Source organism: Achroia grisella, unplaced genomic scaffold (genome assembly GCF_030625045.1).
Source record: "Achroia grisella isolate CSIRO2021 unplaced genomic scaffold, CSIRO_AGI_Agris_v1 utg487, whole genome shotgun sequence".
Classification (NCBI taxonomy): domain Eukaryota; kingdom Metazoa; phylum Arthropoda; class Insecta; order Lepidoptera; family Pyralidae; genus Achroia; species Achroia grisella.
Window position 1 is genome coordinate 1,751,002 of NW_026712891.1, and position 17,587 is coordinate 1,768,588.

The following is a 17,587-nucleotide window of genomic DNA, read 5'->3' on the forward strand; positions in this document are numbered from 1 at the left end:
GAAATAAAATTATATTTTATTTAATAAGTATTATATACTACCTAATTACCTATTAATTTTAATGTAATATAGTAGAATAATAAAACAGAAAAATATGTATTAAAACATGCCCATTTAATTACCATATGTGTAATAACTTCATAATGTTTCATGAATTCTTTCATTGGTCGTTTGATATTTTCATCATAAAATCTAATCCACATGACTCTGCCGGCAACTGGCGGCATATTCCTCGGTAACTCTGGATTTTCTCGTTCCTCATTATATCTATATGTATATTATTATTGTTATTTTTTACTTGTCGTGTATAATACTGTATAATATATATCAAATACTTCTTGTAATTGATAAATTTAGATAAAGCTGCTTTATATCGTTTATTTAGTAATATAATTTAAAAAAATACAAGAACATTAGTGTATATAAAGATATATCCAATAATATATAACTATTATTTTTATCTGTAATCGCAGTACCGATTTTGTTAATTATCTTGCGTCAACTTCCACTGTAAAAAACCTAGGTAAAACCTATAATTGAAATCATCTAAACTAAACTGAACTAGACATTTCTAGTGCATGGTCTATTGAAAACATACTGTACTTTTACTCTACATAAAAAATGGAAATTAAATTTGCTGGATTTTAGTTAATGTGAAAACCAAAAAAGAAAAACTGTTACACGCTTAGAAATATACCTGTCACGTATAGACTCAATTTCAGCAGTGTATTTACTTATCAGATCGTAATATTGATCTTCAAGATACAAGCAATCCAATTTTAGCGTTCCAAATCGTAATAACAATTGGAGCGCAATTTCCGTTGTTGGGCATTTATTAACGCTCTGAAATAAAAGAACTTTATAATAGACACCTTATATCTCTTAAGCTTTGATAAGCTGACGCCCTTTAATGATTAAACTGTTTAGAGTACTGACAACGTAAACATCAGTCAACAAAAATGTACTAAAGTACCATAAATTTGTGTAGTAACATCATGATATCAGAATTAACATTCTCTATTTCAATACCTACAATGAAATGGTAAAGAAATGATCGATTTAAAAAATATCTATAGGCTTATAAAATAAGAGCTCTGTAATCTAAACTCCTTTTCAAAAATAATCTCAATTCCGTATTACCTAAGTAACATAGAAGATAATGTTTCAGAAGGATAATAATTACCGCAATCATGAAATTTTCCAACAATAACTCTTGGCTGGCGACGGCATCTTTGTATACTTTATAATCTTTATCAAAATCGGGCCGCCTGCACAAATAAAAAATTTAATTCTTTCTAGTAAAATAATAAGTAACATATTATTAAAATAGAGGTATCGTTTGAAATAATATAATGTTAATAATGTTTATACTATGTGTACATAAAAATTTTGGCATTATAGAATATTTAGAAAATTACGCTAAGAGTGGTGTTGAGATTCGCTGAACTGAATTTTATCTGTTGCACCTCATTTGTGTCAAAATATAAAACATCAGCCACTAGTTAAAGAATAAATGCTTCTATTTTTAAAAACTAACTACTCAGTCTTATTGAAACAAGTTTAACCTGTGATCTAAAGCATCGTAACTTTTAGTAGATATTGTCTTGAAAAGTTTATTAAAATTAGTCGCATACTCTTCGATACCTTCTAATGTAGTTTTATTTAAGACATAATAAGTAATATAAGTTTGGAATAAATCAATTATCTGGAACAATACAATAACAAACACAAAATGTAATTTATCAATATATTTTTTTACACATAAAATAATAAGTGAAAAAGACGAGTCTATCCCCTAGTCTGTAACCTTTAGTTTTACCACAGATAAGATGTTATACCAAAAAACAAGTAATTTTATGTTTACTGTCCTAAGGTCACGATGAAGATGTATCTTAAAAATATTGGGTAAACAATATTCGGTATCATGGGAAATTCTAGATCTATGCGAATCATTAAATGAGTAAATGTGATCAATATGTTTTGTAGTTGTTTTCAGTAGTATACGGGATTAAACTAACGATGTCTGTAAATAATGAATAGAAACGCGGTGGTAACAATTTATGCATATAATGATATTGAATCGGTCAGAGTTCCATAAGAATATAAACCTTTTGCAATCGTGTTCTGAACGTTTCGAACTTGCCAAATATATACATTTCGGAACAATCAAACGGCCTCTCGTCAGCAGCTTCCATCATCTCCTTCTGAGTTTCACTGTAGCACTCAAGGTAAAAGTTATATAGGTTCAGGCACAACTATATCCAAAATAGACATTTTTACTCAAATGTATTATATAATGAAATGGAAATTGAAATAATGTTTATAAAGATATAAATTTAATTATTATTAGTACTATTTTTTTTTCTACTTATCTGTTTCATATAGTTTAGTATAATTATTGTTAATTATTAAAAATAGAATTATTATTGATATACAGGGAAAAAGAAAATTATTGAATACTATCTCTCTCGGGCGCCGCTACTCGCGTGCTTTAGTTATAATTCGGGTATATCCTGTCCTATTTTAATTTAGAATATAGTCTATCTGGATATCAAGTTTAATTCGAATTTAACTAGTCGTTTGAGGATGGTTTAATAACAAACATTTAAACATATGGTACGTTTAAATGTTTGTTATTAAATCATATTATTAGTAGGTATATGCAATAGTATTTATACAATGTTACTTTTGTAGCTATGCTACGTACGAAACAGTACAGTGAATAGTTTTGTTTATATATCTTCCTAAATCTTTTAGCTGTACAACGCAAATAAAAAGAAATATAATAACTGAAACAATTACTTCTTTATCTTTCTTACCCTTGCTTTCTTTATAAAATTTAACTTATCCTGGTTCCAAATGGTCCTCTTACCACTATTAGTTAAATAATCCATACACATATTGAGTATCTGATTAGTAACTTTAACCAACAACGTCGATATTTGCTTTGTAGTGTTATAGTACCGGGATGTTGCGAATATCATGCGAATTGTATAGATCAGGCCTGGTATATACTGCTGCATTGTAACTGGATCGCATCTGTCAGTATTTATTACATTATCAGTCCAATATCGATTAGGTACTTGATTAATCCATAATTAGCGAAAATACTTAATATCTATGTAGATAGATATAAAGCGCGAGTCAGACCAAAAAAAGATGTATGGACTATGTGAAAGATGATACGCATAAAAAGAGGCCGGTTGAGGATCAGTGCAAAAAAATGACAACCACGCTGATCAAGGCAATAATGACGATGATCAAATGTTAATTATTATTATATTGTTAGATTTGAATAAAATCTAAGTTCAGATCTAAAAAATATTACTGAAACCAATAGCATAAATCATTTAACAAGAATCGAATATGTTACTAAAAAAATAATTGTATATTCTTGGGAAATTTATGACTTATTCACCTTAATTTGTATCTAGTTAAGTAGGTACTACTTTTGCTAAATTTAATCGTAAATTTTATTAATATAGATAGATATTTTGTGACGATTTTCTAAAATTATTTCTAAATTAATTAAACCAAATGTAACATGTAGGTATTACAATTTACTGACTTATTATACTTACCTATATAACGGTTCGCAATATTTTTCCAAAGCGTATAAATATTTTACATTATCATAAGCCTCATTGTAATAATCAGTGACTTGATTATCCAACAACCGCCATTTCTACAAATTATTAAGGTTTAGTTATGAATGCCAACATGAGGATTTTATGAATATATATTAGAAATCTTTTTGATATTTTTTTCTTATCTCTCGATTCTCTTTTGTATATGTCTAGTATTAAGGCTAGGGAGTCTCTAAACAGAAATCCTTGGATCACGATTTCAAATTAGGCATGCTCCATAATTCTTACCTAACTGTATTACTTTCTGTTAAAGTCCGATGAGTTGCAAAATTAATTAACTTTTATATTATATTATATACATATTTATACATGCAGTTTCCCGCGAATTCGTCTGCTTTTTTTGAGTTAAAGATAAGCTATGTTCGTCCGCGTATTATAATCTATATTTACGTTAAATTTCATTCAGTTCGGTTCAGTCGTTTAGACGTTAAAAGGTAGCAATTAGACAGACAGTAGGGCACGCTTTTACATTTATTATATTAGTATGGATGAGAGTCACCACTTTGAGACAGTATATTTTGTATAATATATCATGACAGTAGTCAAGAAAATATATAATTAAGTGTCATAGAAAATAAAAACATAATAATAACCTTTATAAGTTTAGATTTAGCTCGAATCAACGTGTGTATGTACATATGACAAGGATCGCTCTTGATATGCTCTATAATAGAGGTAAATGTGGTCAATTGTCGTCGCCAATGGTCCAACTCCGCCAAAGGCCCTATATTGGCAGGTTCACGACGCAGCTGCTGACTTTGTACTAAAACCTAGAATCAGCGCCATATTAAAGAATTATACCATGTCGGGTTAACCTCCATGGGGTCTCCCTGAAAACCATCGTGATAAGTTCCTGGTGAATTTGCTCGGAGCAGCAAGCAAGCAGGAGTCAGGTAGCTTATCCTAGGCTACCTGACTCCTGCTCATACTCCACTAGTGGCCCGCTATCACAAACCGTTAGGACAAGCAATTCGATAATTAAAATGTTTAGCCCTGTGCATATCTAAGCAAAATAGTTACCACTTCCGTCGAATAAGCCGTCAGCTTAGTAGCCATTCCCAATGGTATGAAAAAATAAGAATTCGTACACGTGCACACATATCAATAATAATACTTACCATAGTAATTTGCCTGACCCACTGTTTGACATAAGAACATATTTCTTCTAGAACGTGAGTTTTTGTTACAGCTAGTTTCATTTTATCTAAATCGGACAGTTCATCTTCATACAACATTAGATTTATTTTGAATTTCGTGCAACAATCCAAATCTACTTTGGTTTCTATTAAAAAATATATATATTTCATTTACTACATAAAGATAAAAAGGTAGGTATTTGAATTAATTTTTAAATTATAAAAATACAGAAATTAATTACGTAAGTCAGTTTTTACTACACGCTTAATGTAATCAACTCTTTAAAGAAAAAGTTACTATTTAACTTTTTTCTGAAATAAAGTATACAATAGATCTTATCTTGTATGAATATAATATTTTTTATTATAATAATAATAAAATGTGTTTGAATCTGTTCTTTTGAATTCAGTCAAATCCAAGTGTTCAGTTAATTCTTTTAAACCTAAATTAAAGTTACTTTGTTAATGTTCTAATGTTACTCACTTTCTAGATATTCAATGAATAACATTATCTTTGATTTATAGTACTTGATAATATCAGCACTCTTAGGATTTGGTGGGTTGATGTCACCCCATGCTTTACAAGCGTATAGAGCGGGCACGTACACACGATTCATAGTTTTGTAAATACCAGAAACTACATTCTCCGTTTCTCGGTTCATATCAAACATCACCATATAATAATCCTGAAATTAAATTCGATATTAAATTCGGTTGTACGTAATTTTTTTAATGGAATTAAAAACAGTCATCTGTATTTTCCATTCAAGCTGGATATAAAATTATGACCGACTAAACCAACGTGCAACGTTCGCGCCCTAAAGTCGTATTCGTTAGAAAGGAGTATGATTTCAGTCGCCCCATAAGATTGTAAATTCTAAATACATTGTATGTAGTATATTTTACAGTAAGGTAGTTTAGGCAATAAACATACATAATATAAGTATATATTAAAACTTACATCGGCTACATTTTTTGTATCAATAGCTTTGTTCTTTATCCTATACATTGCTATACATATGCCCTCCGTTCCTATAGTAGACGCATCAGATATATAAGTACGTTCCATCCTTGCTTTCTGGTTATGTATAAATCGCCCCGATTCTGGACAGTGGAAATAAATCGATGTTACGATATAAACTAAAATACTATGCTTAATACCTATAATAATTAATTATGAACATCTACATTTCTGTGCAATATACCTAATTCTTTGATTATCTCCCCGGGATCATGGGCTTCTGTTTTGTTATATTTATAACGATTTATTTACTTAAGTCAATATTTTGCTATTTCAGAGTTTGTATCACCCAAAATCTTAAAAAAGCGCTAGTTTCTTGCTGGTTCTTGTTGTGTGTGATGAGTCTGTGTACCGAAGTAGTAGCAATACGAAACGTAACATCTCTTAGATACCCTCCGTATTCCAAATAAAGAGAAACAATTGCATTTTGCATACTTATATTTTCAAAGAATTCCTAAATACTTGTCTAGATATCTCAATTAAGATGGTGCATACCCATTTTTAATGGCGGTAACAAAGCATCACACAGAACTATACAATTTCTTCCACCTTCAGCAACAGCGCTCTCTAAAAGATCTATGTGAACATCAGCGTCAAACACTCCCTCCTAAAATAAAATTGACAATTTTAATACAGCATATTAAAAATGTAGTACATACAATATTAGAGGTATGAAACATACCAATACATATTCAATGCTTTTGTTTAATGTTGCTGCTGCATTTTCCAACAAAAATCGATGCTGATTTTTAATACCTCCAATTCTATTATTACGAGCGTCTTTAGCCTTTGCCTACAAAAAAAAAATCATCAGTAGAATTCAAAATCTTTAAAATAAAACAAAGCATTTAATTACAAAATTTATTTACTTGTTTGTCTTTATAAGACTCATGAGCCAAGGCTAACGTACTCATTGAAACTTTACTCTTTTTCTGAATATCTTGTAGTCGGGACCCGACATCGAGTATGGCTTCAAGTGCAGTTCTATCTACTTCTACACGCTCCTCGTCGCCTATCACTTCTGGAAAAGCAGACTGCTTCCGCGACATCCTATTAGATAATTCTTCTACTTTCGCTGTAGTTTCTGCTACAACTTCATCCCGTTCTATAGTTTTATCAGGTACACCACTAACAGTAGCCTCAGCTGCTGGACCTTCTGGCGGGGGCTCACCGCCTTCTCCAGACATAATCGTCGATAATTTTATATCTTAAATTCAGTTTCAATATTAAGTAAACCGACGTACCAATGTACAATTGATATTTTTATGATTGATATTTAAAATACGAAAAATGTAATTTGAATTTCGAATAAATTAAAAATTTTACAAATCCTGACTCCTTGAATAATGAAACTTAAAAAAGAAATATTTTAATTTTAATAAAAAAACAATATTTATTTTATTTACCCAATTTTATGCAAATGAAGTAACAGATATGAGCTAAATATATATTAATTAGTCACTTCCTAAGAATTTTGAATATTCAATGTTCGTCCTTAAACATTATAACATATTAGGTATTTAGGTACCTATAAATCATAAACTGAATCATCACATAAAGTCTGAAATAATATAAACTTTGTTTTAATGTTTCCCGCCAGAAATAATATATTTTTTGTTCTATTTGTACAAGGAAAGGCAAAGGAACTGCGCCCATACAGCCAGGTCTGTAAGTAAGAGAAATCAATAAAATTGAACGCGCCAAAATGAGTTTAACAACAAACTGAAATGTCATACTGACATAAACATTGACATATCTAAGACAATGTCTTAAATGTCTTAACATAAATAAACAAAATATCAACAATATTTAGGATAATTTAAATTGAATTATTGAATATTTTTGAACTAAATTAATAATATAAAGATTGGCTAATTCCAAAACAAATTTTTGTAAGATTCCTGTACCAATATTTGATTTTAGTTTATTTATTTCTAAGTATAATTGTTGTATAATAAAAGAAAAAAAAAACTTGGAATATTTATTCATAATTATTTAATAGATTATACACTAACTACTTTATTTTGCAATATGCCGCGTAATTGGAGAGGTCGATATAAGTATAACTGGAACCGGTCTAATAATAAATCAGATAATTCTGTTGATAACCAAAGTATAAAACATTCGTCAAATTCCACGCGAATAAACAGCACTGCAGGTTCATCAAGAGCACCAGCCAATAAGTTACCTATTATTGTGACTCTTAATGCAAGCGAAAACCCATGGAAGTTGTATTTTCCTTCTGAAGGTATGTTATTTATGTCTAGAAAACAATCAAAATACTATACTATACTTAAGATAAATTATGTATTGTTATTTGTTTTACTTTATTTCACACAAAAAATAAGTTATAGAATCCATAAAAAAATTATTTGAAATTACCAAGTAAATAAAATATATTACACTTATTAATGAATTAGTTAGTGTTATAGTTAAAGTTAAGGTTTAGTTAATGTTAGTTTTTAACTGATGTGATTCAGAAAACATAATCTTTTAATTTAAATTTCCTCATGTGTGTAAATATTTAAATTAAAAGATTATGTTTTCTTTCTATATGTTTCATTTGTAGGTTTATAATTATTTTTGCAAAAAATAAAAATAATAAACATAATAAACATATAGAAATTCAATTCAATGAAATGGAATTACAAAACTATCCTTACCATTTTTTTAATAATTTATTTCTGCTATAAGGTTATACTTATATTTCAGAATATCCACCTAAAAATGAAACTTCTGAACATATCAAAAATTTCAAATCTTTTGTAGAGAAATATAGAAGTTTATTTGATCTAGAAAAGATAGATAATACTCGAAGTGTTCCATTAGATTTGCAAACTTTACTGAATGATGATCTTTTTCATAAGGGTTGGTCTACATTTGAAATGGATTTATTTGAAAAACCTGAGTACACATTGCGAGTATTGGAGTATTGTTTACATGAAGTAAGTTATCATATTTTTGGTTTATTAAGCAATATCATATACTAGAAAAAAAATAATGAGTCCAAAACTGCTTGACTACTGAAAGATCTGAAATTTACTGTATTAAATTATCATATTTTGACTTAGTTATTTTTTTACTTCTAAAAGATTCACCACAGTCAGGTAACTTGAAAAAAATCTTAATAGATTTCAGAAATAGTTGATATTATTATCTTATCTAAATAATAGAATGCAAGTTGTTGAAATAAATGGTGTAAAATCTGAGGGAACTAGTATTAAAATGGGTGTTCCTCAGGGCTCTATTCTAGGTCCTATCTTATTTTTAGTTTACATAAACGATCTTCCTTATATGGTAGAAAAGATAGCTGACATAGTTCTGTTTGCTGATGATACTTCATTAGTATTCAAAGTCAATCGACATATTGATGATATGGACGAAGTAAATGCTGCTCTCTCTTATGTTTTGAAATGGTTTACTGCTAATAATATGCTACTAAATGCAAATAAAACTAAATGTATCAAATTTACTCTCCCCAATGTAAGGCTAGTAACCATCAACAAAATTAATAAACCTATTAATTTTGTTGAGGAAACTGTATTTTTAGGTATCACATTAGATTCCAAGTTGCAATGGGGTGCTCATATTACTAAATTGGCGAGTCGACTTAGTTCTGCCACTTATGCGGTAAGAAGAATTAGACAATTACCAGATGTGGCAATGGCTAAACTTGTCTATTTTAGCTATTTACATAACATTATGTTGTATGTATTTTGTTATGGGGCAAAGCAGCTGATATAAATATAATATTTACTTTACAAAAGACGGCCTGTCGCTCCATTTATGGTATGGGTTCCAGGGAGTCATTGCGAGAGTGTTTTAAGGAATCAAATATCCTCACCGTTGCTTCTCAATACATTTATGAAAATATCATCTATACCAGGAAAATATAGACAGTTTCAAAAGAGTTAGTGATTACACCAATAAAAGCTTACGTAACAATAACAAACTGATTTTACATAAATGTCGTTTTGGCTAAAGTTAGTAATTCGTTTTATGGAAATTGCATAAGGTTTTACAATAAAATACCAGAGTCTGTTATAAATCTGCCAGAAAAAAGATTTAAATGTCAAATAAAACAGTTCCTTTGCAAAAAAGCTTACTATAAAATTAAAGAATTCGTTAACGATAATAATGTTTTTATAGAAAAACTTTAAATCCATAGCACTGACAATATTATCTAATTACACTAATAATGAGTGCGTAGCGATTTCTATGTTGATTATCGCATGCCTCTTACTTGTTATACTGTAATTATTTATATAAAAAAAACATCTATTAAAAAGAGCAACACTCAAGTTTCTTGCTCGTTCTTCTTTTGACGAATCTGCATTCCGAATGAGTGGTAGAATCAAAATATGACTATTCAAAAGTGCTTGTAATGAGTTTATTTGAATAAAGATTATTTCTATTTCTATTTTTTTTTTCAGTGTTTAAAATGTGAAGCACAAATAAAAGTTCGATTATTGAATCATCAACCAGTGATCCCACTAGCGAATTTAAAAGTTAACTATTTTGGTAAGTTACATTTTCCAGTTCAGTCCACATTACTTGAATTGAATAAATAACTGGTTTGTTGAAGGATGTAGTGGTTCACTTGATAGAAACCATAGCCTAGAGTTATTTGGATCATGGACCATAGAAGAGTAGTGTGATAATTATAACACATTCCCCATATTTCTATGTAACTATCAATACACTAACTAACAAATACCATGAAATATAGTAACATTCTACATAGGTATATAAAGTTACGTAAAATGTTACTGTATTCCATTTCCTACATAAAAAAAACGAATTACATTTAAACATACACCTAATTCATTTAGGCCCTTCTCTGCTCTACAACTAGTGTAAATAAAATTTATGCAATTACTTATATTTTCAGGTAAATTAGTCACAATAAAAGGTACTGTTATAAGAGTAGGAAGTGTTGGCCTCATCTGCACTTCCATGGCCTTTGAATGTTCAAGTTGCCACAGTGTTCAAGCTGTTATACAACCTCAGGGAGTTTTTACAGGTATTCTAATGGTAATAGATACTATGAAAATTAAATATGTATTTAGAAAATGAAGGTTTAATTTTAAATACCTTTCAATTTCAGATTACACAGCAATCCTTATTATTATTAGCTAAGCTAGTATTTAATTAAAATCCTTACCGGCACATCTACTGTCATATTCTACCATGATCTTCAGGATAGTTATTACCCTATCTATAGGTAATAACCATCCTGAAGATACATAGTGAAAATTTAATAAATGACAATTAATGCCAACTTTTCATTTTATAGCTCCAGTTTGCTGTCAAAGTTGCAATAGAGGTTCAAAGTTTGAACCATTACAATCATCACCATTTACCAACACAACAGACTGGCAAATAGCGAAAATACAAGAAATACAATCTCAGGTAATAAACTGGACCTTTTATTATGTATTTATTTTTTTGAAGTGCTGTATACAGATTTTTATTTAATTTTAAAAGTAAAAGTACCTGCCAATATAGATAGAGGGAATCAATCAATTTCAATCTTTTTAACTCTTTCTTTGATCTGCTTTCAGAGTGCATCTGGTACAATACCAAGAAATGTTGAAATAGAACTCCAAGGTGACCTAGTTGGAACAGCATGTCCTGGTGATGTACTATCTGTCACTGGAATTGTACAGGTATTCATTCAATTCTTGTTCATAACTATAATAAGTAATGCTTACTAATCTTCAACAATGCATTGGCAAGAATTAACTTTAAAATTTCAAAAAATATTTTTGCAAAAATATCATTTGATATTTAAAATTCCACTACATATTTGTGTGTGATTTGACACACAAATATGTAGTGGAAACTTTTAAAATCAAGACTTAAACATAATAAGATAGAAAGGAGTTTTATATTTTATCTTTTTGTACATTCCTAACGCAAATAGTTGCAAATATGTGTAGAAACATCCAAGTACTGTCTACTTAAATATGTATTTTATAATTAGTTGATTGTTATCATTTATTTGTATGTAGGTTCGTGGTGAAAGCAAAGGTGGAGAAGACGGCAAAAGAGCAGCCAGACTTTTACAACTTTATATAGAAGCTATTTCAATACACAGTCAGAGAAACCTAAGTAATCCTACATTGTCATTTACACTTAAGGATTATTATGCTATTCAGGTACCAAATTTTGAATCAGCTTTGTTAACCAATATTACCATTAGCGACTAATTATATTCTCTCAGCTGAACATGTTTCAATAAGCGAATAATGACACTTTCCAGAAAAAACCTTCATTAATAAAAATCCTGTCATACCCTAATGATTTATCGCTTGAGAATCAAAAATACTTTGAGTTGCGAGTAGGAATTCAATTCAGCTTTACAATTAAGTTTTACAATACTGAATTGATTTTTGACTAGTCTATTGGCCTTGTCAATCATGTAGGACTTATACAACAAATGTTTTTCTTTTCGAAGTATTCTAAAGTTGGGAGAAACAGGACTTTGCTTTACCAAACGTAAATGGGGTGGCCCCCATTTACGTTTGGTTCCAGTGGGTGCTACAAACCCGCGGAAGGACTTATGGAGCGGCTAAATACCAGATCGTGATTGACGGATGCAACTTAAATCTGAAGTCAATGCTGCGATTTCGAACCTCGGCTCAGACTGCCGTTTTTCAGAATTTCGGTCCCCATTGCAATAGGACATTATGTCGACGGCAACTATAAGATGGGAATAAAATTAGTCTTGCTAATCAATTGCAAATTTCTTATTATGTTAAACGTTTCATACACTTACATAAATATTTTCAGGAAATACATGCGTCAGAAAACGTTTTTAAACTGTTAGTCCATTCACTATGCCCAACAATATTTGGTCATGAAGCAGTTAAGGCGGGTCTTATATTAGGTTTAATGGGAGGCACCGAACAAGAAAACGGGCCCAGATCTAATCCACATGTGTTGATAGTCGGGGATCCTGGGTTAGGAAAATCTCAGTTACTACAAGCTGCAGCTCATGCCGCTCCAAGAGGTATTTGAAATGTTCATTTATAGTTAAATAGCTTTGTCTGTGACTTTATAATCCGTATATTATGAATGGAAATAGGTTAACGTAACTTTTTAAATGGAAAATAATTTGTATTCTAATAATGTAAAATTTCTATATTACTTTTTTGGAATCTACCTACCGCTGAAATAGATTGAAGTTTCAATCAAGTAGATTTAACAATGAACTTGCCTGTTGTAACTTCAAATGAATGTTATATACCTGCAGCTTTATATTTTTAAGTTACAATATGTCTGAATACAATATACTAAATAGTACGAATTCATTGCAATCGTAATATTAGACATACAGTTGGTTCAGTTGGTTAATGTTTATTCATTTCAATACATACAAATATTATAAAGTTGATTATACATTGGACCCCGCACCAGGCAAACCTGTGTCGCGGGAGTCCTCAAAAGAATTGCCAGATAATTATTAACTATTACAAGATCAGTAAGTAGAGTAGATTTGACATATATTGTTTGATTTCATAAAAACATTCCGGATCCATTGACATAAAATTAAAATTTGAATATAAAATACAAAATAGAACGAATTCAGTACAGTCATAATATTAAACATACAGTTAGTTGGGTTAGTTAATTGATGGTAAGAGTTCGTTATATACATGAAAAGCGCACGTTGCCACGTGACTTCTATAGTGTCCTTCAAGCGGTGCCATTCTGAAGGACAAATATTATGTTCACTACCATATCTCATACTTTAAAGCGAAACTTTTAAAATTAGTACGCAATTGACTTTATAAGACTTAATTGGTAAATTATATCATATAACACTATCAATAGTGCTTTACATACAAACGTTATCGGACGGTTATTCGAAAAAAAATCGTTAGTTTTCCTCATGTTTGTATTCTCAAATGTAAAAACATAATGTGTGTATTATACTGTCAAAATTGATCATTTCTGATTCAATCACACGTGAAAGAATATTTTTGAATATAAATCTGTATTTTTTTATTTGGTAATGATGTAGGTAATTGTGCTGAAAGACTATAGGATGTGCATGAAATCAGATAGATCAGTTGACCCATCGTGGCGAAATTACCTGGACCTAACCATAATAAATTACTCTTAGTGACGTTTTATTTTATAGGTGTTTATGTTTGTGGTGCTTCTGCATCAGCTGGTGGGCTAACGGTGGCACTGGGCCGGGAGGCTGGCGGTGATTTCGCACTCGAGGCAGGAGCCCTCGTACTAGCCGATAGAGGCGTATGTTGTGTTGATGAATTAGATAAGGTAAGATAACTTGACGATTGTCGCAGGTACGATTACTCGCACAGTATTATATATTTACAAAAAATATCTAAATATTTATGAGTTGTCTAGTACCCACAACACAAGCCCTCCTTACCTTAGGGCTTGATGGCATTGTGTGAATGGTCCAAGTGTATTACTATTGTTATTATTAATTAATGATATCGTAGACCCCTCTTCATTAATGGTATACGCTGGTAGGCTCAAGTGTAGGAAGATAGAATGAGCATTTAATCGGGTCAGTCACCCCATTATGAGTTCACCAATAATTAACCATGATGTTCTCTACGTGGAAGCTGAATTGAACGAAGATAATTGCTAGCAATCAGACCACTAGTCCCTGTTACTAACAATTAACTCCCCCCGCCCGAGGGGAAAGGTATTGTTAGCAATGTGAACTAAGTAACTAACTACTCCATCGCCAGCAATATACAAAGTCAGGTTGACCTCCACGCGATTACATCTGGAAACCATCGTGATAAATTCTTTGCGAATTTGTCACGATGGGCCAACTGACCTGACCTCATGCTCAACTTATATCCTCCACTGGTGCTCCGCCAGCGTAAACCGTTAGCATACGCAGGTGCACTTTACATTATCATAGTAAAAAAAATCTACCCCATATCTACCTCCTAAGGGATGATATTTCATCATATGGTATTGATTAGATGGCAGCCCACCACAGCAGCCTGTTAGAAGCGATGGAGCAGCGCCGTGTGAGTATAGCCAAGGGCGGAGTGGTATGTAGTTTGGCGGCGCGAGCTACCGTGCTGGCGGCCGCTAATCCTGCCGGTGGTAGTTACAACAGGTCAGTATATCCACACTAATATTATAACTGCGAATGTATCTGCCTTTCTGTTTATTACTCGTATCTTCTCACGACGAGACAAGAGGATTGTTAGTAATGTGGACTAATAATACCATTGCTAGCAATAGACCATTTCAGGTTGACCTCAACGCAGTGACGCAGTCAATTTTCCATTTACCAAGATGGACTCACTGACCTGACCTGATTTCATGCTTATTTTGTCATCCTCCACTTGTGTTCTGCCAGCGTAAATCGTTAGAGCTGGCATTATTCCATTGTTATCCATAAATTACCTTATCATGACTAAATGAATTTGTGATTGTATTCATATAAACGTGTTATTTTATTTAGTAAATACATAAATTGGAACCTGATATTGCCCATAGGGTTTAGGTTATTGCTATATCTGCTGGTGCTAAAGAGAGCCTGTATCACTGCGACCTAATGTGCTCCCCCTTTTTTATAGTTTCTAAAAAAGGTATATTGTTAGCGTATATCTTTAACCCTATACCTTTTTTATAAGCTAATAAACGTTTAAGCAGCGAACATATATATTATTATGGTAGATAGGAATTCTGTTCCAATTATCTGGATGAATAAGTAGGTTAACTATTTCTGTTTTGCTTATTCCTTAAGAGTGGCAACATAATACAGATCTGGGGCTCCATCTTTCGGGACTTTAACATGTTCTATGTGCCTACACCGTCTGCTTGATATTATTCCTTTTAATATTTTGTAAAGGAATATAATGTTCTGTTTATCTTTAGATACATAATTTTTTTATCATTGTAAATTATCTACATTCAATTTACTGCATGTACAATTTTGATTTATTTTCTCTTTCAGAGCCAAGACTGTATCTGAAAATTTAAAAATGAATTCGGCACTTTTATCACGGTTTGATTTAGTATTTATTTTATTAGATCAACCTGATGAGGTAAGTATACCTAAATACCCTCATGAGTATTATTTCTGGTATAACTCCATGCTGTACCAGAAATACAAACTTGGTTTAAAAAGTATTTATATAGAATTATGTTGTTGTATATCCGCCATTGTTGTTTTAGAAAATAGATGCAATGCTTTCCGCACATGTCTTAGCTTTGCATAGCGGTCAAAAAAAGACTACAACTAAAAATGATATAATCTCCACCTTTACTACAAGCCAATGCGATAACGAAGCATCATTGAGGTATTTAATTATTAGTTTAATTTATATTCACATAATTTTCAGCATTTTAGTAACGTAAATAAAATATATTTTATACATAGAATACATATATAAAACACCTGTTACCTTTTCCAGTAAAAAGTTAAGATTAAAACTAGGAGAAAATATTGATACACTACCCCTGGTACTGCTTCGGAAATATATTGCCTACGCAAGAAGATACGTACATCCAAAACTTAGCGTCGAAGCAGCCAATGTGTTACAAAACTTTTATTTGGAATTACGTCATAATCAAGAAAATGGTTCAGATGGTACACCTATAACAACTCGTCAACTGGAAGCCTGCATTCGACTATCACAAGTAATATTCTACTACTAAATTGTAGCATACGAAATATCTATAGGTCGTCTAACCAAAATTTTTATTTTTAGGCTCGTGCAAGAGTAGATTTACGAGAAGAAGTCACAGTACAAGATGCTAATGATGTAATTAGTTTAGTGAAACATAGTTTAATGGATACATTTAGTGATGAATTCGGTAACATACAACTATCTCGTTCAATAAACGGGTCTGGAGTAAGTTCAAGAAATAAAGTAAGTACTTACATCATATATTTTTATTTTATTACTTTTATACATGACTAGCCTAATATAATATCTAACAATTTATAAAAATGAATGAGGATAATAATGTTTGTTTCAGTTGAAAAGATTCTTAGAAGTTCTAAGAAAACAAACAAGTCAATTAGGTAAAGATGTGTTCACCAGAAAAGAATTGATGCAATTACATAAAGCCGCCGGTATATCAGGCGACCCAAATGATCTGATAGAAGCAATGCATATACATTCATATCTATTACTGAAGGGCTCCAATACATACCAATTTATTGCTATATAATATGTAAATATTCAAATACAAAGTTAAAATGTTAAAATATATTCACATTTTTTTAATACTTTTCCTGTTTTAGTCTATTAAAATAATAATTTCCTGTATGTATACTCACATAAATCATAAACTGAAATTCTAGGAACTATAAACATATAAGCTTAGCAAATAGTATTTTGAGACCATTTTATCATTCTACTAACAATGGGTATGAAATAATTACACAACTTATTTTTAAATTTTAATGGCTATAAATTATGGCGAGTATGGGATACTTACATAGTCTTGTCCCATATCTGATATGGTTCTGAACCACCTGCATCCACACACACAACTTACCGTAGGCCAACCCAACAATCGCCAATGTTTTAGGGAAAGCACTGTACTAACTGTATGATGATGACTTCCAAAGTCATCGCTGATAGCATGTTTATCTACAAATATACCGGTTCGCCAATATAAGCACGAAACAGTTTCAGATACAGACTGGTCAAGATATTACATCTAATGAATCTACATTTATACATGGCTCTATAAAATAATACTGATAATTTGAGTATAACTGAAAAATAGCTTAATAAAAAAATATACAAAATTTTAATTTA

At 30.9% G+C, this 17,587-nt stretch overlaps 2 protein-coding genes across 2 annotated transcripts in view; one reads left to right on the forward strand and one right to left on the reverse strand.

Moving 5' to 3' along the window:
• Positions 1–7,070, reverse strand: part of LOC131845843 (dynein axonemal heavy chain 8) — a 52,572-nt gene extending 45,502 nt beyond the window's left edge. The window contains exons 1-14 of the mRNA XM_059194978.1: positions 6,674–7,070; positions 6,487–6,597; positions 6,300–6,411; positions 5,745–5,887; positions 5,268–5,469; positions 4,766–4,929; positions 4,241–4,417; positions 3,582–3,685; positions 2,820–3,039; positions 2,109–2,255; positions 1,566–1,705; positions 1,184–1,268; positions 698–843; positions 123–267 (exon numbers count right to left, since the gene is read on the reverse strand). Coding sequence (XP_059050961.1) covers positions 123–267; positions 698–843; positions 1,184–1,268; positions 1,566–1,705; positions 2,109–2,255; positions 2,820–3,039; positions 3,582–3,685; positions 4,241–4,417; positions 4,766–4,929; positions 5,268–5,469; positions 5,745–5,887; positions 6,300–6,411; positions 6,487–6,597; positions 6,674–6,991 — 2,214 coding nt within the window. The 5' untranslated portion in view covers positions 6,992–7,070. The remainder of the gene's footprint in view (positions 1–122; positions 268–697; positions 844–1,183; positions 1,269–1,565; positions 1,706–2,108; positions 2,256–2,819; positions 3,040–3,581; positions 3,686–4,240; positions 4,418–4,765; positions 4,930–5,267; positions 5,470–5,744; positions 5,888–6,299; positions 6,412–6,486; positions 6,598–6,673) is intronic.
• Positions 7,071–7,594: 524 nt separating this feature from the next.
• On the forward strand, positions 7,595–17,003 carry LOC131845844 (DNA helicase MCM8-like). Its single transcript, XM_059194979.1, has 15 exons — positions 7,595–8,052; positions 8,517–8,749; positions 10,238–10,325; positions 10,696–10,827; positions 11,101–11,216; positions 11,369–11,473; positions 11,819–11,965; positions 12,600–12,819; positions 13,954–14,096; positions 14,783–14,922; positions 15,769–15,859; positions 15,990–16,114; positions 16,229–16,454; positions 16,526–16,687; positions 16,797–17,003. The coding sequence occupies exons 1-15, from the start codon at positions 7,836–7,838 to the stop codon at positions 16,989–16,991; spliced, it is 2,340 nt and encodes a 779-aa protein (XP_059050962.1). The 5' UTR covers positions 7,595–7,835; the 3' UTR covers positions 16,992–17,003.
• The last annotated feature ends 584 nt before the right edge of the window (positions 17,004–17,587 follow it).